This window comes from Camelina sativa, chromosome 16 (genome assembly GCF_030686135.1).
Source record: "Camelina sativa cultivar CO46 ecotype springtype chromosome 16, ASM3068613v1".
Lineage (NCBI taxonomy): Eukaryota > Viridiplantae > Streptophyta > Magnoliopsida > Brassicales > Brassicaceae > Camelina > Camelina sativa.
This window is the reverse complement of record NC_141895.1, coordinates 26,526,230-26,554,029: the sequence shown is the minus strand read 5'-3', so window position 1 is coordinate 26,554,029 and position 27,800 is coordinate 26,526,230. Positions and strand designations below refer to the sequence as shown.

At 32.7% G+C, this 27,800-nt stretch overlaps 3 protein-coding genes, 1 long non-coding RNA gene and 2 pseudogenes across 8 annotated transcripts; 2 read left to right on the top strand and 4 right to left on the bottom strand.

Moving 5' to 3' along the window:
- Positions 1 to 173: 173 nt before the first annotated feature.
- LOC104753978 (L10-interacting MYB domain-containing protein) lies at positions 174 to 3,794 on the bottom strand. Of its 4 annotated transcripts, none has more exons than XM_087491903.1 (8): positions 3,220 to 3,794; positions 2,990 to 3,140; positions 2,559 to 2,905; positions 2,318 to 2,468; positions 1,894 to 2,231; positions 1,675 to 1,825; positions 1,017 to 1,429; positions 174 to 858 (listed from the first exon to the last, which is right to left on the bottom strand). In XM_087491903.1, exons 1-8 carry the CDS (start codon positions 3,550 to 3,552, stop codon positions 349 to 351), a joined length of 2,394 nt encoding a protein of 797 aa, XP_087348029.1. In that variant the 5' UTR covers positions 3,553 to 3,794; the 3' UTR covers positions 174 to 348. The 4 variants fall into 4 exon arrangements, with proteins under 4 accessions (XP_087348029.1, XP_087348028.1, XP_087348030.1 ...); XM_087491902.1 differs by having other exon boundaries at positions 174 to 873; positions 3,220 to 3,793; XM_087491904.1 differs by having other exon boundaries at positions 174 to 873; positions 2,318 to 2,482; positions 3,220 to 3,747.
- Positions 3,795 to 8,117: 4,323 nt separating this feature from the next.
- On the bottom strand, positions 8,118 to 8,702 carry LOC104752132 (putative steroid-binding protein 3). Its single transcript, XM_010474201.3, has one exon. It carries the CDS (start codon positions 8,603 to 8,605, stop codon positions 8,300 to 8,302), a length of 306 nt encoding a protein of 101 aa, XP_010472503.1. The 5' UTR covers positions 8,606 to 8,702; the 3' UTR covers positions 8,118 to 8,299.
- A 1,745-nt stretch (positions 8,703 to 10,447) lies between these two features.
- On the bottom strand, positions 10,448 to 11,666 carry LOC147925985 (uncharacterized). The gene is made up of 3 exons (XR_015584714.1): positions 11,467 to 11,666; positions 11,344 to 11,381; positions 10,448 to 10,917 (listed from the first exon to the last, which is right to left on the bottom strand). It is a non-coding gene; the product is annotated as an uncharacterized LOC147925985 (long non-coding RNA).
- Positions 11,667 to 14,415: 2,749 nt separating this feature from the next.
- LOC104752131 (uncharacterized) lies at positions 14,416 to 16,194 on the top strand. The gene is made up of 3 exons (XM_010474200.3): positions 14,416 to 14,833; positions 15,567 to 15,716; positions 15,851 to 16,194. Exons 1-3 carry the CDS (start codon positions 14,636 to 14,638, stop codon positions 15,926 to 15,928), a joined length of 426 nt encoding a protein of 141 aa, XP_010472502.1. The 5' UTR covers positions 14,416 to 14,635; the 3' UTR covers positions 15,929 to 16,194.
- Positions 16,195 to 21,323: 5,129 nt separating this feature from the next.
- LOC104753977 (F-box/kelch-repeat protein At4g39753-like) lies at positions 21,324 to 22,664 on the top strand (annotated as a pseudogene). The gene has a single exon (XR_015585377.1). The product of XR_015585377.1 is annotated as an F-box/kelch-repeat protein At4g39753-like (transcript).
- Positions 22,665 to 23,654: 990 nt separating this feature from the next.
- On the bottom strand, positions 23,655 to 24,336 carry LOC104753976 (agamous-like MADS-box protein AGL61 pseudogene; annotated as a pseudogene).
- Between the last annotated feature and the right edge of the window lie 3,464 nt (positions 24,337 to 27,800).

The window sequence follows — 27,800 nt, the reverse complement described above, 5'->3', positions numbered from 1 at the left end:
TCGCTGATCGAGCACTTTTGTGTTTTATTCGTGAATGCTGCCTCTTGTTTCTGATACTGTGGGAGAGACATACGAGGCAGATAACGAAGACATCAATAGTTTTTCTTATTCTATTGTTCATACCAATTGATGATGTTCATGTGTATGGTTATGTTCTGATCAGCCTCTGCATATTATCCAAATTATGCGTTAGTATCTAAGATCATTACACAATTTTACAATACCCTTGAACCAAAACAAAGATTGTTATTTTTACAAAACCTTACAGAAACTAATCTTGTATTGTGCTCAAAGCTTGGTTTATAACTTGGTTGCTGATTGGCTTCAAAGAGAGAGAGACCCATTGGTTTAAAATTTAGATGAAGGGCGAAGCTTTCTCACCAGCCATTTCCTACGTAACGAGACGTCCAAAGCCAAGAATGTCTTTGCTTTCCTCTCATCTTCCAAAAGATCACAAGCATCCAGCAGAAACTCATCGTCCATATCAGGCAAAGCTTGCAATGCATCAATGGCATTTCCTATTCCTGAGTAAATTTCGTTCCGAGGAATTGGCTTTGTGCAACCATCATCATCACCTTCTGCCTCAAACAGAGGCTTCCTCGTCTCAAGTCCGGTCTTCTGAGCCTTATGTACAGTTGTTAGCTCCAAAGGTGGAGTTGTTGGATTAGGTCGCTTATTCTGCTGCTTGTGTGGTGAACTAAAGTCATTGACTATTTCCATCTCATGGCCATAGCTTTCCAACTCTATCATTAGATTCTCACAATTGAAACTATCTTGGGAGAGATGTTCATGTATCTTGCACAAATTGCCGTAACTATCCAAGGTTTTGCCTTTATATATAGTTGCATCTGGATGATCCTGCAAAATCAGACACTAATCGCTTAAAATCAAACCTTTTGTTCAGCTTAACATATTTCTCTTATCTAGAACAAGTTTTATCGAACAAGAAAGCAAAGACAGAACCCCAAAAGTGTCACATGATCAAATAAAAAAAGAGTATCATTAGTAAGCCTTACCTTGATATATGCTTTCCAATATTCATCTTCTGCAACGATGGTTTGGTTCTCCTCATCCCAAGTAAAGCCATCAAGATTGAGGATACTGGTGATGTCGTCACGCTCTTTCAACATCAATATGTAACGATTCTCCAGCATGAACATGTCAGTCTGCAATCCGAACTTTGCATTGAAGGATTCTGCCATGTCAGCCCAAGCTTGCTCTGTAAATGTCTCACCAATCTTATTTCCTCTATTCACCTGCTCTAACATAAGATCAATAAGACAGCAGTCCATGACCTGTGTCCATTCTATACAAGGAGGACCGGTATTGCTACAGAGGTAATCATTTTTCTCGTTGCTGGAATAAACCACCATCTGGAAACTGTGAGTTTCCCCCAGAGTATCTTTAAACCCATCTGTGCTTCCATTTTCTGAAAAGGATTCATATGAATACCAAAGGATCAGTCATTAATCACTTCTGCATAGCTAGTCTCACATACACAGCTTTAGGAATCCAAAGGAAATAGAGAGCACAACGATAGAGTTATAAAACTTAGATAAAGACAATACAATGATTTTTTTTCAAAAAAAAAAAAGAAAATAAAAATCAGATTAGCTTTAACTTTTACTTTGCATTGAATCACAAAGAAAAGAAAATGCTATAGGAGAAGCTTACCGATCATCAGCGCAGTTTCTGCCGGACTGGGATCAAAAGCTTGAGCCAAGCGTGTGTATCTCCCATCCGACGTTTCCTTCCCAAAAATGAAGCAAAGATTTGGATAGCTCGGAATAGTTTTAACTCGATATGATCTAGCTTCTGGATGTGCCTACACATGTTTTAGTTGTAAGCATAACCATATAACTAGTATCTTAAAAGAAGAAGAATGTGGCATGCCTGTATATAGGTATTCCAAGTGCCATCATCTGCAATCACCATATCTCTCCTTGTATCCCATGAGAACCCATTTTGCTCGAGTAGAAACTTTATGTCGTTGTACAACCTCCTTAAGTGTTTGTACCGATTCTTCAGAACGTCTTTGCTGTGTTGAGACCCGAATTTGGCATTGAATGCTGTAACCATTTCATTCCAAGCACTTGTTATGAAAGTCTGCCCAACTCTGTTCCCATTGTTCACTTGATCCACTAACAAGTCAATTAGATAGTAATCCATTGGAGGAGTCCAAAATGTCCTTGTGCGGTCAGAATGCTGCACTTGGCTTGCCTTAGTCCCACCTGCAGAAGCAAGATTTATTTACTCTAGGCACCTCTCACAGTCGGATTAATCCAAAAAATTTAGACCTAGATAAGATTTAACTCACTTGATTGGGCAGCCGAACCATCATCTCTATGATCTTTTCCTTGGACCGGATGTGGTATAGTCCCTAGCTCAGCTGGACAAGCAAATATTGTGTCCAAATCTTTGTAGCTCGGTAAAGATTTCATCCTATACGTTCTAGCAAGTGGGTGCTCCTGCCTCATCACATCTAGATTCAAACTAATGGACTGAAGAACAAAGCTTATTCAAAAAAAAAGAGATATATTAGCCTAAGAATTAAAAACCTTGATGTAAGAATCCCAAACAGCATCATCAGCAGCTACCATTAGCCGAGTTTCATCCCAAGAAAAACCGTCTTCTTTCAAAATAGCTTCCATATCCTTGTAGTATTTCAAAAACTTGTTGTACCGATGCCTTAAAACTCGTTTACCATATTGACCACTAAATCTAGCATTGAACAAAGCAAGCATATCTGTCCATGCTTGTTTACTGAAAGCATTACCAGTCTTCTTGTTACCTCTACCGATTTGATCAAGCATAATCTCAATGAAGTATTGGTCCATAACCGGAGTCCACTCAGTTTTCGAGCTTTCTTTACTCGAGAGGAGAACCACACTGCCACTACTTTCACCTACACAAAACACACACATTGTAACCAATCCAACAGTAAAAGTATACATCAAACAAGAATTCAGTAAAGAACATAGACACACACCAATGTTGACTCCATTAACCTCATCTTCAAACTCAAAATCATGAGTTGACCTACTATACCTCCCATCTGCAACCGTATACCCATAAATCAAACACAAATCACTATAATTCAAAACCGGTTTCGTCTTGTAAACCCGAGCTTCAGGATGAGCCTGTCAACATCACAAAAACACACAACTCAAAATCAAATAAACCAAATCCAAAATCCAAATGTAAATTTTTTTTCAAGACCTTAAGATACAAACTCCATAAACTCTCATCACCAGTCACAGTCTGATGAGTCTGATCCCAAACGAAACCACCATGATCAAGAAGACTCTTGACATCATTATACTGCTTCCACAGATTCGTATACCGGCTTTTCAACACGTCTTTATCGTACTGAGACCCAAACTTGGAGTTGAATACACCAAGCATCTCGTTCCAAGCTTGCTTCGTAAAAGTGTGACCTGTTCTGTTTCCTCTGTTCAAATGCTCTAACATTAGATCTATGAAGAATCGTTCCATCGTCGGAGTCCAGTACATTCTCGTTCGATCGTTGCAACAAGTGACTTGACCACTCATCTTAGCTCGTGAAATCACACAACGAAGACGATGAGCGTGAGATTGAACAAGTGTGTGTCTATATATATATATATATATAGGAAACGGTTACAGTTGCGCGCGGCGGAGAGAAGAGATTGGGCAGAGTTTGGGAGAGAGAGTAACCCTAATCCTGAATTGTGTATCTGTTTGGCTCCACTGTTTCGTCTCTCTCTCGCCTTTTTTTTTTTTTTTTTATATAATATAACTTATGGGCCTTTTCTATTAGTAGGTGAGCCATTCTTTACCTTATAAAGCCATCGATTTTATCAACAAATTTTTAAAAAGAGAAAAAAAAATTTCTTTTTCGATCCATAGTTAAGAAGAATAAAAGATAGATCTTAGAAATCAACAAACTCATTTTGAACCAAATCATTTCTTTTTTATATGTAAGGTAAAAGGATAAATTGTTATGAAATAGTGTAAAACTGAAAAAAATATATATATATATATATATGCATGCCAGCTGGACAAAAGAAACGCTTTTGCCTTTTGATATATATCGCTTTTGTGATTGGTAACTGTCGAAGCAATACACCTTATACCAAAGTGGTGCGGGGTTACCAATCAAACCCTCTATGTGACATTTGAGTTAAAGTTTTTTTAGATTTGCTATTACAGTATATGACGATTGCGACATTGTGAGCGTATCATGTGTCATATTATGTACGTTAAACTAAGTACTAACTAGACTAACCTGTAGTACCGATAATAATGATTAATGAACATGATCATAGCTTGGTGGCCGATAGTTGTCAGTATCGATCCGGCTCTCGTTGAACCGTAATAGCTCGAGAAATTAAGTATCCTTCAGAAAGGAAAATGTAGGCTTACCCTTATGTGATGTAATCCCACAATTCTTATCTTTTATGCTTGTAAGTTGTAACTTGATTTTGCTTCCTCGGCTTATTCGTCAAGCAAAGAATCAGATATAATCCGAATTATTTTCATATATATGATATGTTTTCTAAAATTATACAACTAACCTCTAAAAGTATCGATAGTTAAGAAACAAATACTGATCATATTTTTAATGATTAATACCAAAATCGTAAATACTCAATCTTTATTAGTTAAAATATCGTGTGGTTAAACGTATATTCAAGATTCAAGAAACAGTGTCATACTAACATTGGAGTTTAAGAAATATTAGACACCATCTGAAAATATCCGTAGGCTTTGAATGACTACCGAAACCAAAACCAATAACAGCTTAATTTGCTTTGGAATGATATATATTCTAATTTCTTATAAAATATGAAAATCTTATTCAATTTATATGTTGCTTAGAGTCAACAATCGAAGCAGTAAAAATGGCATCAATCCATAGTTTTGTGACAGTAACCAATTAATTCTGTGCAAATTCAAACAGCAGATCAGGTTCAAGGACCAGTTTGGCTTCTTTCTTCTCTAGGACTGGTGTTGCACTCTCTGCTTTCCTTTCTTCTGTTTTTGTATATATATAAGCCGCCTAACCCAAAACAATGAAATATAAAGTTAGCAAAAAACAATATAACATACTTACTACTTAAAAGTTAAAACTGCTTATAAATAGTCTCGTTTCGTGGTAAATTACTAAAACATAGGAATAGGATCATATAAAATAAAAAATTCAGCTGGGCATTTAATCAAACATGTTATGCACATAAACGAAAAGTTTTCGACTAACCTGCAAGAGCGAGATTAAAGATCAACAAAGTTCGCCGGAAATTTTTCAGTTTCAATCCGGCTTTGTTTAGAGGTTTTGATACAAACGGAGATGGTTCCATTGATTGAAATATCGCAAATTGGAACAGCTTCGCGAGAAATTAAGTATCGTCGACAAAGAAAATGTATGGTTCGAAGTTCAAACCCCTAATTTGTTGTCATCTAGGCCAAAACGTAATCTTACATAAAGCCCAATTAACATAAGTGTTTTTTCTTTTTCTTTAGATGCTGTTATTATTACCGTAACAAAATTATGGCGGTAAATGGTTGTATTTTTCAATCTGGTTGAATGAGTTGAACAATGTTTTTTAACATTGTTCAACCAAACACTCACCATTTAAGATAAATATGTTTTCAACTTAAATTTATTGGGTTCCATCCCATGATTAAAAAATAGCACTTTTTGGCTGAAAATTGTTCAACCATAAAATGAAATGGAAAATTTAGAAAAAAAATTACATTGTCTCAATTTACATATTTGAATTAATATTTTAGCTTTTAAAAAAATATCAATTAACAAAACAAACGTGGAAATCTAGATTGTTATTTCGATAATCTAGGAAAGTTAAAGATGGTGAGTTTAAAAATTTGTTTTTAAAATTATATTTATATTTTTTAATTATTATACTGATAAGATGCAGGGACTGAATTGTAAAAGAGATAGTCACACGTGTGAGGAGAGCTGAATCTATTTGGGATCATGTGCAACAAAGTTCACACGTGAGAGATGAGGAAAGTTGCCTAGGAGGCTAAGAAGAACCTAGAAGATGATTAAGCTATATAAATAAAGAGGGGAAGCATCACAAGGGGATATGATGAATGTTGTGAGGGGTTAGCCGACATGAGGCTGCTTGGGAAGAGAGGAACCCGAGGGATGTGAGCGAGGGTTGCCGATCTTATCTTTCACTTTGTTCTTCATTTCTATCTTGTAATCTGAGAGTTATTGAACCTTTTGAGTTTGCATTTACATGTTAATGGAGGTTTAATGGAGTTTCCCTAAGGTTAAGCTTTTGTTCATGGAGTTTACTAGTTAGAAGCTTAACATATACATATATTTATATTTTGAAATATGTAACAAACGAATCATCACTATCTAATTATATTTTTTGTTTGCAAATTTTTTTCACATTATTTAATGTTCAATATTAAACTAAATAATTTAAAATTATTTGTTAGGAATAAAAGATATTCTAGTAATAATATTATGCAATAAAAATTTATTTCCAAATAAAAACTAATAATATATTATTTTTTAAAAAAATATATTTCTTATATTTAAAATATATAATTTCAGATACTATTATAGAGATATTATTAATATTATATTTTTGTATTCAGCTATTCAACTTAATGGTCACCATTTAACATACTAATTTATTTCTCTGCAGCTTCTTCAGCTCATTCAATTTCTTCAGCTCATTTTGATGGTTCAGCTCATTTTTATTCAACCCATCATTATTAACCTATTCAGCTGGTTCAGTTTGTTAATCACCATTTGCAGCCTACATAGTTAATAATTAGATAAAGTTAAATTAAAAATCATAGTTAATAAATTAAACAAATTTTTTAAAAACAAAAACTGTATCATTCTATCTTCAATTTATGTTTTGTAATGAAACTTTATTTTTAATAATCATAATGTATTTGATATTTGTTTAGAATAAATAACTAAGAGCATCTCCAACTCATCTATATATTTATCTCTATATGTAGAGACAGATATACTATAGTAATCTCTATTTTAGAGGCAAATTTGCTCTAACACAGCTCTATTTTCACTTTTAAAATAGAGATTGTTATATTATCCTCTATTTATAGGGAAAAAAAATAGAGTTACCCTATATATATATACAGGAAAAAATAGCAATATCTAAGTAAGAATAGAACTGGGTTGAAATAAAATTCACCTCTATTATAGAGAATAAAAAAATAGAGAAAACCATTGGAGATGGTCTAAGTGAGTAAAATTTGCAAATTTTAAAAGTAAAGGACTATGTTAGAAATTAAAATAGAATATTAAGATAGAATATACTTAAATTATTTATTTTAAAGCAAGAATTAGAGCAACTATTGGAGCAAAAAAAAATGAAGTAAACCATTGGAGATGATCTTAAACAATAGACATATAGCTCTTTTACTTTTGGGTTGTTGCCTTTGTTCCTTTTGTTTTTTATTTTCTGTAATACAAGACCCTTTGTTATTTTTCATATATCCCAACAACTTCCCTTCTTGGTTTTATGCAAATTTGTTAGTGCAGTGCGGGTTTAGATTATCAGTTAAGTTCTTCCCCGTTATCTATTAGCTTTAACTAATGATGTTACATAGAGTTGGGGATGTTAAACTGGAATGAACTCACAAGTCAGGCCTCTCTCTATGTGGTTTAAGTTTCTCTACATTCTTTCAGATCTCAAAACCCAAAACACCAAAATATCAGATTCCACTTTCTATAATTGACAACAAACTTGAACTTGTAAGAGAGAATCGAAAACCGATAACAGCCTACTTTGCATTGTAATCCGGTAAGTTTGATGTTGCTCAGATTTCAGAAATCATCAGTATTTTTTTTTCACCCCGCACAGTTAGCTCCCAAATGTTTGTAAAAAGATATGAACTACACCAATCTCCCATCGAACATATAAGATTCAACTCCAAATCACAACAAAAGTAACCTTAGAACGAGAGAATATGAAGACCGTATTAATTAACAGAAATTAAAAGATGCTAACTTTAACTTTCTCAAACTCTAATTAAGTAAAATTGCCAAATCCGTAACCTTGAACATATCATCAATCTTCAACACAGATCAATCCAATTCGATTAAGAGCAACAAATTCAACAAGTAAGATCAACACCAATTTATTCCAATTAGACAATTTTGGTACTTAATGTGTTCATTGTATCAAACCGTCATCATCAAAAACGATCAGATCCAAAACATACGAAATCAGAAACATACAAACACACACAAAATCCCCTCACACAACCATACCATAGTTACATGTCATCATCATAAATCCCAGATCTAGGAGGAGACAACACGGCCAACGACAGGGTACTTTGCTACAAATTTCGTCTCCCAATCATTGAGAGTGTTCATCTCTTTCTCAGTGAGACCTTCAAGAGAAGGAGAGACATCTTCTTCCTTCTTACTCATCTTACCTAGAGCTCTGCTCGCGTCTTTTCCGGCGAATATCGCGTAATCGCCTCCGGGGCCGTAGAAGGATTTTCCCGTGGTGACGTCGAACACGCGGCCTTTGATTGCGACGTAGATCGGTGATGATTCGTTGGTGCCGTTGTATCGGCTTAGCTGCTCTGCGGTGAACTCCATTTTTTTGTTTCTTACGCTTTTGGATCGAATGTTTTTGTGGAAAGAACCAAATAAAATTTATAAAAGGTTGAGAGATATATTTTTAGGCATATCCTTATAGCAGAATAACTTTATATATATATATATATATATATATATCTTTTTATCATTTTTTATTTTTTAATAACTGGAATAAATTTACAGTAAATTGCAAAATACCATTATTTGGTAATTTTTAAAAAATTGAAAATGAGTTTTTCTATCACTGCAAATTTTATTTAAAATAGTAAAATTATGTATATATTCCTGCAAAAAAAAAAAAAATTGAAACTAAGTTCAATTAATAAATATTGAAATTTCTGGAGTTAATAACCTTAAGAAGGTAGTCAATTTTCAAAAACATTAGAAAAATCTGAATCAAAACCGCTAAACCAAAGTTTTTACCAATTAAATCTTAATCATATTCATTGGTCTTTCTCCGAAATCAGAGATTGTTTTGATGTCCATGAAAACTATAAACTTCATCAAAAAAAATTTGGTCTTCACTTCCTAGTTTGGTGCATGATTTACTTTTTTTTTAATTAAAAAAATAAGTTTACTTACTTCGGTTTAATAAGCATATTTCTTAAGATTTTGAAACCATTTTGTTATTCGTCGAAATGGGTAACAACGAGAACTAAAATTCGATTGAGAGGAAGTAAAAACTAAATCTACTTGCAATAGTTTACAAAAAAAAAAACACAGCTTTTTTTAAAACCACCAAATCTACTTGATCTGTACTTGTTATGCCATATCCAGGCTTAATACATACTTATTATATTACACTAGGGATGAGAACCCGCGCGTTGCGCGAGGTTGTATGCTAATTAGGCCTGACTAAAATTTTATATAGATTCATTGGTATATTATTAAAAAAACCTATATATTTCATGAAAACATTCTCTTTTATGCACGTTCAGATCTCGAGTTAGAGCCTTGGTAATGTAGTTGTTTTTTCTAAAAACTAAGAATTTCAAAAAGGCATCGTATGATTTAATCCCAACAGTGAACGTGTTGTTAATGACGTTAAATTTTTTATTAACTTTTATAAACGGCATGTTGATTTTGCAAGTCAATGAAAAGTTTGTTATTATATTTGAAAGTCAACAAAAGTTGAATTCTTTTTTTGGTTAGACAAAAAATTTATATTTTTTTTTGGCAATTTTTGGAATGTTTGAGTTTTTTTAGCCGAATTCTGGTAGTATTTTATCTCATTTACCATTTGGTTAAAATGGCTCATTAAATAGGCAATTATCGAAAGCTTTTTATTTCACTTGATGGGCCTATTTGTTTTTTAGTATTGGGTCTAACTTATTCTGTTTTTTAGATTTTTTTGGTTATGTTCTCAATTCAAAGTGTTCTGTAATTATTTTCTTCTTCATTTTTTCATCCTCTGATTGTACGGACTTGGCTTGCAATATTTTCATCCTCCGATTACAGTTTATGGTTTTGATTGTCGAGGATTCTTTATTAATCTTGAGGAGACAGTTGACGGAGTCCAATTCAGTTCGTGGTGTGGGCGTAAACTAAGTGAATTTCCGATTTCTTGGGTGGCAAAATTTGTCTTATTATTTTATTTTGTTGATAAGGAATCACGACAGAATTTACAAACTTAACATTGAATGTGGATCCTTCTATGGTAGTAGCAGACTGAAAGGAAAAGATGTGTTTGATTAAAATAAAACTAATTTATAAGGAAAATAATTAGCTTGGTAACATAAATTTACATGTCCAACATCTGGTGTAAAAAAAAAGAACCTTCTAATTGCGTCTCTAAAGGAAGTGATGGGAATCTTTGACCGCAGCTTCACGATCTGTAACATAAATCAACAAAAACAATTTCCTTTCACTTGCTGCTACTTGGCATGATTTATAACTTCTCAGTCTGTATTCTGGATAAGGAATCAATATTACAGTCCTTTCAAACAAAAGAAATACATCTCAACAACTGGGTGTTCCTAACCTCCTTAAGAGCTTTGTCCTTCTTAAGTCTAGAACTCAAAGACGCCACCATTTCTAGAATCTCTTCACTGCTAATCTTTGGTTTCCCGAAAAAATCATCTTTCCATTGTCCTTGTTTACCCGAGTGCCCGGAGTACTTGTTAAATGATGTGGCAGCAGTGTCTCCGTCACAAGGTGGATAATGAGTAATTAAGTCATGTAGAATAGCATCTGCCCCTGGCGGAAATGATACACATTTGAGCTTTTCTTTGTTCGATTTCTCATTGGCATCTTTGTTCTTCCCATTTTTGTGCCTGCTTGTGAATAATGAAAGACGCCTTTGTTCTCCGCGCCTATAAAAGCATCCAAAAAAATCAGAAACAGAAGACTCTCAAGTCATAGCAATCGAACTTACACCATCGAAAAATGAATACTTTCTCAAACACAAAACACTAAAGAGTACAATAAAGGCAGTAACTCACCCCCGGAACTCTTAAAGCATAGAAAAATGAATACTTTCTCAAACACAATACACTTATATAGTACAATAAAGGCAGTAACTCACCCCAAACTCTAAAGTCCTAGCCATTGACCCTTTTGTCATAGAAAAATGAATACTTTCGCAAACCCCACAACACTATAAAAGTACAGTAAAGACAGTAACTCACCCCTGAACTCTCAAGTCCTAGGAATCTAACTTTCTCCATAGAAAAAAATGAATACTTTCTCAAACCCCAGAACACTATAAAGTACAAAGAATTTAAAGCAGCGAGACTCACCCTGAACTTTTCGATTGAATACCCATTTTCGGACACATCTGATGAATCACGCCACGTTCGTTATTCGATAGATTATGCTCAAACGTGTAAACTACACAACACACATGCAATGACAAAGGTTACCTTAAAAAAGATCCTTGTTGCGGATGCTTTGTCCAAGACAGGGCATCCATTCTTCTTCCCTCTCTCGACTTCTTTACCTCTCAAACAGACCAAGCTTCAGAATCACATCAGCCAGATAAGAATTAGACCTTCCAACCAACTGGAACAGCTTTTTCCTAGTCATTGTAAATGTTCCTGTTTTCTCCAACCGACGGTTTATGTCAGTAACAAAAAACCTTCGCCGCATCTGGACTTTTCTTAGTATTTTTGTTAAGTATAGTTACGATCTTTTCATTCTATCTATCTATTCAACAAATTTTTCTAAGTTGCATTCATCAAAATGTATGGTCTTGGACCATAAATAATGAATTTTCTTTTGAGTTCGGTTACTTTATCGATCCACTTACTTCTATTATGTCAATATTAATTACAACTGTTGGGATTTTGGTTCTGATTTATAGTGACAATTATATGTCGCATGATCAAGGATATCTGAGATTTTTTGCTTATATGGGTTTTTTTAATACTTCAATGTTAGGATTAGTTAGTAGTTCTAATTTGATCCAAATTTATTTTTTTTTGGGAATTAGTTGGAATGTGTTCATATTTATTAATAGGTTTTTGGTTCACACGACCTATTGCAGCGAATGCTTGTCAAAAAGCTTTTGTAACTAATCATGTAGGAGATTTTGGTTTCTTATTAGGAATTTTAGGTCTTTATTGGATAACTGGCAGTTTTAAATTTCAGGATTTGTTCGAAATATTCAATAATTTAATTTTAAATAATAGAGTAAATCTCTTATTCCTTACTTTGTGTGCATTTCTATTATTTGTAGGTCCTATTGCTAAATCCGCACAATTTCCTCTTCATGTATGGTTACCTGATGCCATGGAGGGCCCTACTCCCATTTCGGCTCTTATACATGCTGCTACTATGGTAGCGGCGGGAATTTTTCTTGTAGCTCGGCTTCTTCCTCTTTTTATAGTTATCCCTTCTATAATGTATATAATATCTTTGATAGGTATAATAATAGTACTCTTAGGGGTCATGTTAGCTCTTGTTCAAAAAGACATTAAGCAAGGTTTAGCCTATTCTACAATGTCTCAACTGGGTTATATGATGTTAGCTCTAGGTATGGGGTCTTATCGATCTGCTTTATTTCATTTGATTACTCATGCTTATTCAAAAGCTTTGTTGTTTTTAGGATCTGGATCCATTATTCATTCAATGGAAGCTATAGTTGGATATTCTCCCGATAAAAGTCAGAATATGATTCTTATGGGTGGTTTGACAAAACATGTCCCGATTACAAAAACGGCCTTTTTAATAGGAACACTCTCTCTTTGTGGTATTCCCCCCCTTGCTTGTTTTTGGTCGAAAGATGAAATTCTTACTGACAATTTGTAGTTTTCGCCAATTTTTGCAATAATAGCTTGTTCAACAGCGGGATTAACCGCATTTTATATGTTTCAGATTTATTTACTTACTTTCGAAGGACATTCAAACACTTATTTTCTAAATTACAGTGGAAAAAAAAGTAGCTCCTTCTATTCACTCTCTTTATGGGGTAAAGACTTAATAAAAATTTTGGGTTAGTACCATTATTAACAATGAATAATACGAAAAGAGCTTCTTTTTTTTGCAAGAAAACATATAAAATTAGTAATAATGTAAGAAATCAAATTTTTATTACTGTTGAAAATTTTGGACTTAATAAAAGAACTTTCTATTATCCCCATGAATCAGACAATACTATTCTATTTCCTATGCTTATATTGCTTTTATTTACTTTGTTTATTGGAGCCATAGGAATTCCTTTCAATCAAGAAGGAATAGACTTTGATATATTATCAAAATTATTCACGCAGTCAATAAACCTTTTGCATAAAAACTCACAAAATTTTGTAGATTGGTATGAATTTTTGAGAAATGCAACTTTTTCAGTCAGTATAGCTTTTTTTGGAATATTTATAGCATACTGTTTATATAAGCCTTTTTATTCATCTTTATTAAATTTAACCTTACTTAATTCATTTCAAAAATGGAATTCTAAACGAATTCGTTGGGAAAAACTAATAAATTTTGTATATAATTGGTCATATAATCGTGGTTACATAGATGCTTTTTTTAAAACATCTTTCATTGAAAGTATAAGAAGATTAGCAACACAAACGAATTTTTTTGATAAACGAATCATTGATGGAATTACAAACGGGGTAGGTATTACAAGTTTCTTTGTAGGAGAAGTAACAAAATATATAGGTGGAAGTCGCATCTCTTCTTATATGTTCTTATATTTGTCCTATGTATTGATTTTTTTAATGATCCTCTTTTTTTTTATTTTGAAAAATTCTAAATTCGAATTTTCTTTATTTCCATCTAGATTTTCAGAAACTGTTTTATAGTATGTTCGAACGTGGAATTCATCATCCTTATTAATTTTGTCTTTTCCATTCATTCGGATTTCTTCCATTTAATCGATTTTGTCCAGATTTTCCCCTTCTTCCGAAAAAAGAGAAGGAAAAGGAGCTTCTTCAGTGGATACCTCTTGGTCCTGTTTAGTCCTATCCGTTTCTGAGGTTCTTTTTAGTTTCTTAGTAAAAATGGGTGATGGTATTCTGCCTAAATAGTAAACACATGTAATAAATAAGAGAATACTAAAGATTCGAGCCATAGAATTTCTCAATTCTGACACAAGCAACTTATACTTAATAGATCTAATAAGTGCATTAGACTTAATAGAATTATTTTGCTGTATCCAGACTAATACCAATCCAACCCATTTCATGAATAAAATGTGACCAATTAACCAACCAACAAAACTACTTGTTACAAATAACATCTTGTTGTTGCATCGAAACATATAAATGTTAACTAATTTGGCTAACATTGAACTTGGTAAAATGAAATGGTTGAATAATTGAAAAATGAGATTATTTAGGAATACACATTGAATGCGAAGATTACGTATTTCATTTCTGGTTAGAGATATTTGAATCGGTCATTTGACGAGACCGGACTTTAATGAGCCCATACAATTAAACCAATTTCTTTGTTCGGAGACTTTTCTCCTCCTCTCGTCTTCCAATTTTGGTATACCCAAAACAAAACAAAATTGCAAAGACAAATTTTAAACCTCTGAATTCAACCTTCTCGGCCAAGAAGAAGAAGAAGAAGAAGAAGAAGGAAATGGAGATTTGTATGTGTTGCGATGCACACCTCGTAACAAAACCAATTTTGAATCCACCATGGAGCTCTCCGAGGAGAACGAAGCTAGGTTTTGTACCGGCTCTTCGCCGCTTTCACGTCAAGGCTTCGGCGGTGGATTCGCCTGAGAGTTCTTCAAATTTCGCCAAGCGTATGGATCAAGCTTGGATTATCTCACAGGTTCTGTTTTTCTCTCCGATTGCTCCCTACTTGTTAATCTTGATTCGTTTGGTTTTTGTTGATCCTTCTTGAGTAATTACAAAAAGAAGAACTGATCCCTTTTCATGCTTGGTACTTGCTTTGTATGATTTGTGTCTTATGTATACCTGTTTTGTAGTCATGTTTGATTGAAAGTGCTAATTGCAGTTTCGTATGAGATTGTAAGAACTTGGATTTGTAATGAGATATGGTTAAATCCAGATTAAGAGGTGAATTATAGAATCAGCATGTTTAAATGGCCTTTTTGTACGAGCAGTTTGATATCGTAAAAACACTGTGATTTTGCTATGTACCTTTGGGTTTGTTTCTGGCAAGAAGAAGTTGTATTGTATGTTTATCAAAGATTTTGTGTTCACAGTTCATTTGGTTTGTGACATATGATGACAACACGTTAGCTTCTGAGGGATGAGGTTTGCTTGACTAATATCTCGCAATGCACATTATAGTTTTGTAGCTTGTTTGTTGGATTTATCTGCTTATTCTCTTCCATTGATTGCAAAGAATCTATCCACAAATTAAGATTAGGAAGCCTTAATTTCTTCTAGCATTTGCAGTTTCGTCAAGGTTTAACATTGAACTCGTGTACCGTTCTTAAGAGTTCAGTAGATCGCTTCTGTTTCTATGTGTTACAAGATTTATATGTGTTGTGTGACTCAATTATTTGCTTTGTTTCTCTTTTGTTTAATCACTGCAGCAACCAAGTCCTGTTGGATGCTCATCTTGCAATTCAAAGGGTCATGTTGAATGCAAATGGTGTGCGGGTACAGGATTCTTCATCCTCGGTGATAACATGCTTTGCCAAGTACCCTCAAGGAATACTTCTTGCGTGATCTGCTCCGGACAGGTTTGTAATCCAACATAAAAGAACAGAGTGGTTAATCGTTTTTTTTGTCCTCAAAAGTATAGACCTTGCCCGATGTGTCTTCCTGATTATATATCTTCAAAAGTATGAACACTCGATTCGTTCATTGGTCTCAGGGATCTGCTTGCTGTAGGGATTGCAAAGGAACTGGGTTTCGTGCCAAGTGGTTAGAAAAGCCTCCAGTGCCGTCGTAGTTGAAGAGCGAAAAGCAAGTTACGTGAGGGTTTTAATCTTTAATGATTGTTTGTGGAGCTAAAATGTGTCTATCAATCACTATATATTGGTTCGAGTGGAATCTTAAGTTAGATATGCGTATATCTTTTCACAAGTATTATGTTTGTATGTGGTATATGTTCATTTATTCATTTCTTTATGAATAACCAAAGGGCTACATGAAGATTTCTTGTAATCAACAAACGTGACTTTTACGATTTCATTAGATAGAGCATATTTCAACGAAGTACAATAGTAGCGATTAGTAAAGCATCGCTTTAGTAATTTTTATCTTACATTTTCATGTGGTTGCGTAAACCATTTGCATTTTTTTTTTTTTTTGGTCTGGTCACCAATAAACTTAGATTACCGGAGTTACAAAACTTAAATAAATGTCAAAAAGAACATACGAAGGTGAAACTGAAATCAAGTATTACGAGCCAGAAATTAAATTAGATATATATATAGAGAGAGAAAAAGATGAAAACAAAATAAATATACTCCTTAACTATAAAAGATTGTTTACAATGGTTTGATTTATCAACACCTTATTTTTTACTCTATTGGTTCAAAAAAAAAAAAAAAAAATCATTTTTAGAGTTTTATTGTGGTTTAACAAAGAATGTCATTGTATATTTCAATGTAATTTTTATACAATTTTTTTTAATTTATCCTTATCTAAAAGTTATCTTTAAATTTAAACCATTAATTTTTTAAATAATAGGCAAACTCAAAAAAGCTTTCCAGGTTTTAGCCACCTAGTAAAAATAAGACAACTATACCCTGTAACTGAGCAATTAGACTTTAATTTTGTTACCCAACTGATGTATTGAAATCCAGTTTGATTAAAATAATTAATTATATGGGGACAAACCAACTGTTGCACTGTTTCAATTTATAAAATATATATATATATATATATATATATATATATATATATATATATTTATGAGATGAGAAAAAGAAAGAAGAACAAGAGTAAACAGTAGTTCAAAAAACTGACTTCTTCACCAAAAAAAATTCTGGAAATTAGTGAAAAATCTTTGTGTATTTTATTTTCTCAAACCATCTAATAGGAAAGCTAATAATTGATTGTTCAACAAATAATTAGTAGCAACAAACGACTAAATTCCAGGAAAATTGGGTGAAGAGTAATCCAAAGAAAATTAGAAGAGGAGAGGTAGCATTCCAGAATCTCGTTTTTGAATTTAAATATGCTAATATATGCTAGATTTACAAGATTTATGTCTAAAAAATATTAAAATAAAGAAACCAAAGAATTATGAAAAAAACTGTGAATTACCGCTACAAAACTAGGGTTGCAAAAGAGGATACTCAGGTTGAAAATGATTGCAAATTTACAATTTCACCCTTTAGAGAATTTATTTTGTGTACGTGTATGCAATTTACGGTATACGTAATATTAATTATGTGAAAATGTATGTTTGTACGTTAGATTATCTACTATTGTGAAGTTTGTGTACGTAATATTTAATGTGTACACATGAACAAACAAATAGAGATTATTTTAATGTTTACCTACACATGAACAAACAAATTATTACTTTGTACGTACATGGTAATGGTAATACTAATATCTTAACTTGTTTAATAACATGATTCAAAAAAATTAAAGAAAAAAATATATATAATGAAATAGATCTTAAAAGTTAGAAAAAGAGTTATAATTAAAAGTAGCTATAATTATGTGTGTTTTATTGTAGCGAGAACACTTTAGCGAGAATAATTTCAGTTAGTGGTGTCCGGCGAATAGAGATTATAATGTAATTTCACTCCAAATCGATTTGTTTTGTGTACCAAAAATATATTCCTTTGTAGTGTACGTAAAGAGATATTGTACATTAGATATGTTTTTTTTTTTTGGATTTGACATAGTTTGGCACAACATATCGATTGTACTCTAGGTTGAATTTGTGTAAATCCAAGGCTTTTTTCTTAGTTTGATTTTTGTCTGTGTACCAAACATTTATTATGTTGTTGTGTACGTATGTTAGTTGTGTACATTATAAACTTAATTGGTGGGTCTGATATAGTTAGTTGTGCACATTATGTTGTGTACGTATCTGAGTTGTGTATATGTATACCATTAGATGGTTGAATGTCACCATTCTCCAAATTCATCGATGCTTTTTCCAACACGTACACTCTCATGGTATTGGGCATTTGAGCTAATTTCTCTTTCCTAGCTTTACTTTATGTCCTTGTCATTCTACTTTTTTGAATTGGATTAGTTATCATGTTGCAAGTTTAATTTGTCAAACTACATGTTTTAGGATGAAACGTTAAAATAAATTTTAGTAGGACTTCGTAAACTGAAATTGCAAACTATAAACCATATATGTGAATGATTATACTAATAAACAAGTTCTGAGTCAATTTTTTTTTAATTAAAATTTGTAAGTAAATTGCCATAATATATCTATACTATCTAATATCTTATGTTTAAAATATGTATACTATATAATTTTGTATATCATATCCTTAACTACTAACTATTAACCGAAAGTAAAGATTTAAACTGTTTACAAATCTCCATAGATGAACTAATTGTTTTTCTTTTTGGCAAATTATTATTGTGTACGTAAACAATAAAATTTGTATTATTATGTGTACGTACATATAGTAATACAAATTTTATTGTGTACGTACATATAGTAATACAAATTATTACTGTGTACGTACACATAATAATACAAATTATTAATGTGTACGTACACATAATAATACAAATTATTAGTATGTACGTACATGGTAATTCTAATATCTAAAATTTTCTTTAACATCACAATTCATAATAAAAATGAATAATAATTTAAAATTTAAAATTTAAAATAAATATATCAAAATAGATCTTAAAAAATAGAAAAAAAAATTCTAACTCAAACTGATAAAAATAAAAAATAATAATAAACGTGAAAAGAGATAAATGAGAAAACTTTTAGTGGTGAAAAATAATAAAATTATTATTTTAATTATAATTATAATTATAATTTTTTTTTTTTAGTTGTAGTGACAAAATTCTTGTATTGTACGTGACAGCTAACTGATATGTTTACAGTCGAACCAAATTCTAACTAAACATACACATAAGTATAATTTCATACAAGGACTTTTTTGTCCAAATTTTTTTAATGGCTAATGTATGAAAAATGTATTTGACTTTGACCAAAGGTAGTTAAAAAACTCACTATGTGGCTAATATACGTAAATTGCCCTAATTTTTTTATTAAATAGGGGCATATATGTTTAATTCAATGTTTTCTTTAACTTGTGTGAAATGTGTCAAAATAACACTCTTGTGAAATGGAAGTGTTCAAATAATTTTACTATCAAATAATTCACTCTAAAGATTAAGATGAGATCAGATTGTCAAGACCATACAAGAAAATTAACCAGCCATCAACAAACTCAAAGTACAATCATGCTCAGCGAACAAAGCTTTTGCGCTCAGCAAAACAAATACTTAAACGAAAATACCTTTAGAATTATCTCATTCTTTACCTAAAGGGTGAGTGTCAGATGAGTTGGTTGTTGATACGAATTATCTGAAGTTTCTGGACCAGCCTCATCCAAGACATTCTCTTTTCCATGTTCTCTTCTCATAAGCCTCAACAACTTGTTTGTTCTTTCTATCAACAAAAGATCTATATGCATGTCCTTGTATGTGTTTTCATAAACATTTCTCCAAATGACATGGGACGCCCAAGTTCTTCCTCCTATAATGATACAAAAAATGTGTTTAAATGATTGATTCATGATCTAGTATAGAACATCAGTGAGGTTTAATATACAAAATCAATGGTTTAATTATTTCTATTAACTTTTTGTTGGAAGTTTTTAGGTGTGGCTCTATGGGCAGATCAGAACCGACAAAGCAATAGTAGAAGAAGAATTTTGACAGATTAAAAGGTTTTTATGATCAATCGTTATGCCATAAGCTGTCGAACTCAATGGTTATTAACTTTGGTGATAAATTATTCGATGGATTGTAAAATAAGAATAACTTTATAAAGGCTTTCCTTAACCTTTTTTTTTTTTTTGACATCAATTGTTTTCATAGATGCAGTGACAAACGCAAAACAACATAGTGAGATGCAACAACAAACACAGATGAAACATCAAATCCCTTTTCATATATTCATAGATTAATGTATATCAGCTAAAGATGTATCCTTGAGCCACCAAAGGGTTTTTCCGCAGCTTGGACAGTAAGGGCATTGCCGAGCAGCAGCGAGGTTTGACAAAACGGACAAGGCATAAACGTTTCGGCATAAACACAATCACAGAACGAGGTTTGATATTTGCAATTACAGATCGACCTTAACCTTTGAATCACTCACAAATAGGAAACATTTCAAGTCTATAACTTATGATAACAGTTTGAACTCAGCAAAAGTATGACAACAAGTGTTAACCATGCTCATTAAGAAACAAAAGAGAAAGCTAAAATGAACAAAGACCATACACAACAGTCTACCGGCCATCAACAAACTTTAATGTTTTAATCATGCTCAGCAAAACAAAGACTTAAACCAAAATACCTTAAGAATTATCTCTTCTTTTAGGCGTGGCTCTATGGGCAGATCAGAACCGACAAATCAGTGGTAGAAGAAAATCTTGACAGATAAAAGGTTTTTATGATCAATCGTCATGCTATATAACCTATGAACTCAATGGTCATTAACTTTGGTGATAGTTACTCGAATGGATTATAAAATAAGAATAACTTTATAAAGGCTTTCCTTAACTTATTTTTGTTTTTTTACATCAAAATGTTTTCATAGATGCAGTGACAAACGCAAAAAAAACATAGTGAGATGCAACAACAAACACAAACACAAACACAGATGAAACATCAAATCCTTTCATAGATTAGTATTAGCTAAAGAAGTATCCTTGAGCCACCAAAGGGTTCTCAAGGCCAAAAGTAAGGGCATTGCCGAGTAGCGCAGCGAGGTTTGACAATACGAACAAGGCATAAAACATTCACAAAACGAAAAAAAAAAAAAAAAAAAACACAATCACAGATCGACGATTGGATCCGATAGTTTGCTAATTTAGCATGACAGATCGATCAGAATATCTCAAGAGATAGCGAGAGAGAGATAGAGATATCTTACAGTAGAAAGGTTCTGTGGGTGGTAGCATGGTTTGAAGAGACGAGAAAAAAACAAGAAAAATGAATTTTGTTAATTGAGGGGAAAAGTCGTCTATTTTTTTTAATTGGTTTGGGCTTTGGCTACTCTTAACCTTTAATATTATTAAAAAAATGTTTTTAAAGTTAAAAAAAAAATAAAAGACATTTATAAGCCCTAATCGTGTTGAGGGGAATTGCCCTAATTCTGTTTTAACCTAATGATCTACTTCTGGGTAGGAACCACCGCCGCCTCTGCGGCAACGAGTTCCTTAGCCGAAACGCCATGGAAAAAGAGGAAATCGAATCCATCACCTCCTCTATCCTTTTTGTCACTCCCAGATGTTCTCATCCTAAACTGTTTATCCCGTTTATCCAAATCCTACTACCCGAAACTCTCCTTAGTCTCCAAGACCTTTCGCTCTCTCATCTCATCCCTTGATCTTAACCACGCTCGGTTTCACCACAAAACACAAGAGCCCTTCTTTTACGTCTGCTTAAAGTTTCCCGATCGTCCTCTTCCTACTTGGTACTCGCTCTGGATCAAACCTGAGGATTTCGACGACAAGGAGGAGGAGAAGAAGAAGAGAAGTCTACATTGGTACAAGTACCTTCTTCCTATGCTTCTCAACCATTGCTTATCTTTAATGTTGGTTTAGATGTCTATGCATTCAGACAACGATATCCTCCGTCTCGTGACATGTTGGTTCGTAAAAAGGATGCTTGCTTTTGGCGTTTAGCTCCCAAAATGTCTGTAGCTCGAGCCAATCACGTTGCTTGTCTCTTCGATGAGAAAATATATGTAATGGGAGGTTTTGGTGAGAATGATACTTGGGGTGAGGTTTTCGATACAAAGACTCAAACTTGGAAACCTTTACCGAACCCTAATCCCGAGCTCCGCTTCTCTACAATGATTAGAGGGATACAAGTATTCCAAGGAAAGTTTTACGTTAGGAGCAATGAGAGCAAGGATTCTGTTTATGATCCAAAACAAGGTAAATGGAACGCTGCAGCCAAAGTACTTGAGATTGGTAGTAGGTGTGTGGTAGATAATGTGTGGTACTCTTGCCGTCCCAATAGTTTTATGTGGTATGACAAAGAATGTAGTGATTGGAGAGTTGTCAAGGGTCTTTCTTCACTGAATCAAAGTCGTCGTAGTGGTTTGATGGATACAGTTAACTTCAATGGAAAACTCTTACTCTTGTGGGACAAGTTTACGAAGCCTCGTCGTCGTATTTGTGAAGAGAAGAATATTTGGGGTGCACTGATTGCGTTTGAAAAGCGCAAAAATGGTCAGGTTTGGGGGAAAGTTGAATGGTCTAATGTTATGCTTAAGGTTCCTAGTTCATACCGCTTCTTGCGTTCTACAGTGATACTGACTTGATCATTTGCCAACATGTTATGCTTAAGGTTCCTAGTAGTATAATCTCTCGCTTAAATCATTTGTAACATCAATGAGGAATATATTCAGGTATTATCACTAAAGTTATTCGATGCTCGTAGTCTCTGTCGTGGGATTGTCGTCGTCTTATGCTACATGCCCAGATTAAAATTTCTGTCTACCTCCATATTTATCAGTATCACGATCAATTGTTTCAAATATACATGTCATGCATGACTACTATGTTAGATAATGTCTAATCAATTTTGTATCATTCGACTTCTAATATACTCTTTCTAAATAGCGTGATTTAACTCACTTAGTCATTCACAAACCACACCAAAGCAATAAAAGTAAAACATTTTGACAAGTCTAGAAATCAAAATCATCTTTTGCGATACTCTTGAAACGCTCTGACATGCATGAGTAGATGGCTTAGACAACATTGATAAGTCACCTAAGTAGATACATAGTTTACATTTAAGTGGAATACACAATCACAAAAACGAATTAAGCCAAAGAACATTCCAGAAAATGATGAAACGCACCATAAACTCGGTGAAAATTCAACCTGATTAACATATATATAATCGATCATTGGAGTAGTTCAACTAGATAACATTAGTAAAGCTTTGATCCCATAACATTAATCCATTTAATTTAGCATATACGTACATATATATAAGAGTTTTCTTTATGTTACTAAAGAAAAAAAAATCTGAAAATTTAATGAGCCTATAAAATATTTGATTCACTTCCCTTCTGGTGCTACTAAGAAAAGGAAAAAAAAAAGAAAAAAGTACCTTGTGAATACGAAGATACCATTTTCTCTAGCTATAGAGTTTGCTTCCTTGTTATACTAGACGTGAGACTGTTGCCGTATTATGAGCAATGCATCTCTTCCTCTGTTCTGATTGTCGGATATGCCTTTAATTTTTTTCAAATATATGTGTTATACCCAAAAGAAGCTTAAATCCATTTAACATATATATAATCGACCATTCAAGTAGTTTAAACGAATAATATTAATAAAAAATTTGATATTTTCACATTAATTCCTTTATCAATATCATTTTTGTGGTTGTAAGGCAACAAAACTAATTTCAAAAAGAAAATAAGCTAGCAAGATACTAGCTTACAAGTTATTTGATTCACTTTCATACTAATGCAACCCAAAAACAAAAAATAAAAACAATTTTGGACTCAGAAACAACCATTTCCGTTGGCAAAATTATAAATACTTGAAAGACCAGCCGACATGTTCATGTACGGAGGAGCTGTCACTTTGTTGTCCAAGAAACCAAACACATCCTCTTTCACCTCACTAAATGAGGCCATATTTGTCACAACCGTCTTCCTCAACTCCTCCAATGCATGTTTCATTTCTTGTAACTGAAACATATTCATCTCCTCTACTGGTTTCTCCCACCAATTGATCACCGACCGCCTCACACTCGCTTTTCTTATTTCTTCCATTGCTTGACCCTTCTTCTTCTCATCCTCTACCTCGCTCAAAATCTGCGTTAACTGTATATTCAGTTCGCAGCCTGCTGCAGGGTTCCCTTGCGGTTGTTGAGTCTGAGCTAAGGATATATTGTTCCGGGACAAGTAACGATCCAATACAGATTCAACACTCGGATGACCGAAAGAGAAAGGCTTTTTGGCGAGAGAAAACACGATGATCCCAATCTCTGCACCACACAACGTGCAAAGTTCACTAGCTTTCTTGAAGAGACCGGCTCTGCGTTTCGAGAACGTGACTTGTCTGTGGCTCTCTTTCTTTATCTTAACCATTGGAATTTTTTGTCGTCCGATGGTTTCTTTCTTCTTTGACATCATAATTTTTTTTTTAGTGGCGGGTTTTAGTTTCCTTTCTTTGTTGGTATATTTGGTGGAGAGAATGCTTGTTTATATACATGCTTTCTAGAGTGTGGCATTATTATGAGATCAACTTGCAAAGTTGGTAATTTATTTTTATTTTTGTAACATCCATTTGCAATTACTGGTTTTGTCTTTAATTATGTGGATAGATAATAAAATATCAAGATTTGTGTAAGTTATAAATCTTAATTTGGTAATGCAATGATATTTTTTTTTCTTTACTTTTTATAGTTGTCATATGTATAAAATGAAAGATTGTCCTAATGAGTGATTCTTTTATGTTACAAAAAAGGTTGTGTCCTAATGAGTGAGTCTAGCGTGGCATTATTATGAGATCAACTTGCAAAGTTGGTCATTTGTTTTCATATTTGTAACATCTATTTGTAATTACTGGTTTTGTCTTTAATTTTGCGGATAGATAATAAAATTCCAAGATTTGTGTAAGTTATAATAATATTTACTTGGTAATGCAATTATTTTTTTCCTAACTTTTATTATTGTCTGTATAAATGGATGATTGTGCTTATGAGTGGGGGTTTTCTGTTACAAAAAAGGTTGTAAATCAAAACGTATATATACACATGTTAAACTATTATGAAAATAAAAGTAGTGTTATAAGTTATTTATATATGTTGTTGCTTACTTTTTTTTTCTTTTTAATAAACATATGTATACACAATAATGTAATACAAAAATTAATATTTGAATCTCGAAAAGTATGACAACAGTGCTCTTCTTAAATTTTAACTACTAAGAAATAACTCATTTTTTTGTTTTGGTAAAGAAACAGTAATTTGTCATTGAAACTCATTTTAAATTAGAGTCTAATAGTTCTTTTTTTTGTACGAATGTAAAATTATATTCAAAATATATATGTTAACATTAGATGCATCATTTTTCGTAAGTATAAATTACTTGACCAAAAAAAAACATAACTTATGGATAGAAGATTAGCTAGACACGCCTTGTTGCGAACTATTCTCGCAATGCATCGGCCAACTTGCTCCTTGCCGTTGCCCTGGACCGTTAATGTAGAGAGTCGATTGGAGACTATATTATCAATGTTCTTGATGAGCTTAGTCGCAGCTAGATGGAGGCTGTTTCCCATGCATTCTTCTGTTATGTTCTATCATTTATACAAAATCATATATCATCATTATTTCACGTCAATTTCTTCCAGGCTTCTGAGTAAAACACTATACAAGTCTTTTTGTTTTTTAAAAAGGATATTATATATACAAGTTTCTACTAATGTATATTTCTTCTAACGTTACGTGATCTAAACGTTTGTTGAAATAACACGTTAACGTAATGAAGAACAATTTTAATGAGAGAATGAATCTGTCGAATTTTTAGCACGACAAACGAAAATTCTTTAGCTCTTTAATTTTTCTGGAGCACAACCGTTAGACGTGCTACGTCCTCTATACATACTCCAATGACTTTAAACTTTCACAAGCTTGTCTTTTTACTACATGATGCGTTTGTGGCTCTCTTGGAAAAATTAAAGTACAGTGTGATGTAGTTTTTGACTTGGTAAATGGTTTGTGAATCAGCGAGCTCAATCATTCGTATAAATTAAAAATTAGAATATTTCTTTTACGTATGTCGTAATTTCTTATTGATAATTTGTCATGTATCACGTTACCAACTAATTTTGACACATGTCAATCTATCACTTGACATATCACCGTTACGTTCATAACTAAATTTGAAAATCAAAATCTCTATTATATATATATATATATATATAGCTTATTTGTGATTTAATAAGTAGAAGAGTAATTAAGGTCTCACTCGCTTGACATGGTATGTGTAAGATATTTGAAGGGTATAAATGTATAATCATCCAAATTGCCAAAATATGACCACCCTTCTTGTTTATATATAGGGACGATATTTGGTTTAGAAAAAAGAAAAAAAAAACACAAGAATGTGTGTAAATATTAAGGGAAGAATAAAGAATAGTTAATATAAAGTTGAAAACAAAACAAAGAATATTAAGGGTAATGGGATTTGTAATAAGAATGTGAAAAAAACATAGAATATTATTTCTTTAATATTTCAAGTTTTGAAGTGTTTGAAACTGAATCTTCTATAGTGAGAATAATTGAAAATGACATATTATAGGTTTTTCATTAATTGGCTTACCCAATATGTCATCACCATCTTCGAAACCTTTAAAACTTATTAATCCCGCAGCTATTGAAAAGTTGATCAAATTGCAATAATACTTATTTTTGCTCGTTTAACGACATGCTGACTTGAAAAGAAGTTCAAAATTTTATTCACTTCTTTAGTAATTTCAAATCTCTTGGTATAAATGAATTCGAGCAAATAAGAACCAAAATCTTGATATTTTGGTAACATAATCCATTTATACGAACTTGGATTAACATAATGCTATAAATTATGTGCATAGGCCAAAAAATGTTGTGTCCCATCCATTCCTAACATAAGGTTAAACATGTTCCATAAAAGGGTGATAGAAAAAGAGATCATACGAGAAGAGAGAGATGGACTACATCAGAAGCATTTCTAACAACTTCATCTTGTATTTTGTCTACTTTCTATTACCATGCGGAGGACAGTCTGAGATCTATTACTGTAATGATTCATAATTGTCCTCCCAACATGTCTCTGAGCTAAAATTTTAGACACAAAATGAAGATAACTGCAATAATATTTTTTTTTGTTTAACGGTATGGTGACTTGAAAGGTAGTTAAAAATTTCGCTCACTTCTTTAGTAATTCCAAATTTCTTGGTATAAATGAATTCGAGCAAATAAAAACCAAAATTTGATATTTTGGTAACATAATCCGTTTATAACTTGGATTAACGTAATGCTACAAATTATGTGTATAGGCCTACAAATGTTATATCCCATCCATTCAATATTCTTGACGAACTAATCAAATGGAATATCATCTAAGTCCAATAGTTTATGCTTACGCTGATTTAAAAATGTGTACTTTCAACTTTCGAATTTTTTTTTACTCAAAAAGAATACTATATTACTTAACCAGAATCATTACAAACGGGTTCAAGGAGCCAACTAGGCTTTGTTACAGACTCAACATAAGAATCATTAGTTTGACAACCAAACTTTGCAAGAGTATGAGCACCTACATTATATGACCTTCTTGTAAAATTACAAACAAAGTTATGAAATTTTGATCTCTAAAGATTAATATCCCGAATCACATTCAAAATGGTAGCATTCACTTGGTGACCATTGATGATTTTAACTAAAGTTTCACAGTCTCTTTAAAAATCATCGAAGTATAACCCTGGATCCATGCATGTGTTTTAATGTTGATAATATGCGTCTGCTTCTAGAGCAAACTGAGAGATAGAGATAGAGCCGTTGTTCCCCAAACCAGAGCAGCTCCCTGATGATCTCTGATTATCCATGCATTTTGTAGTAGTGTGACT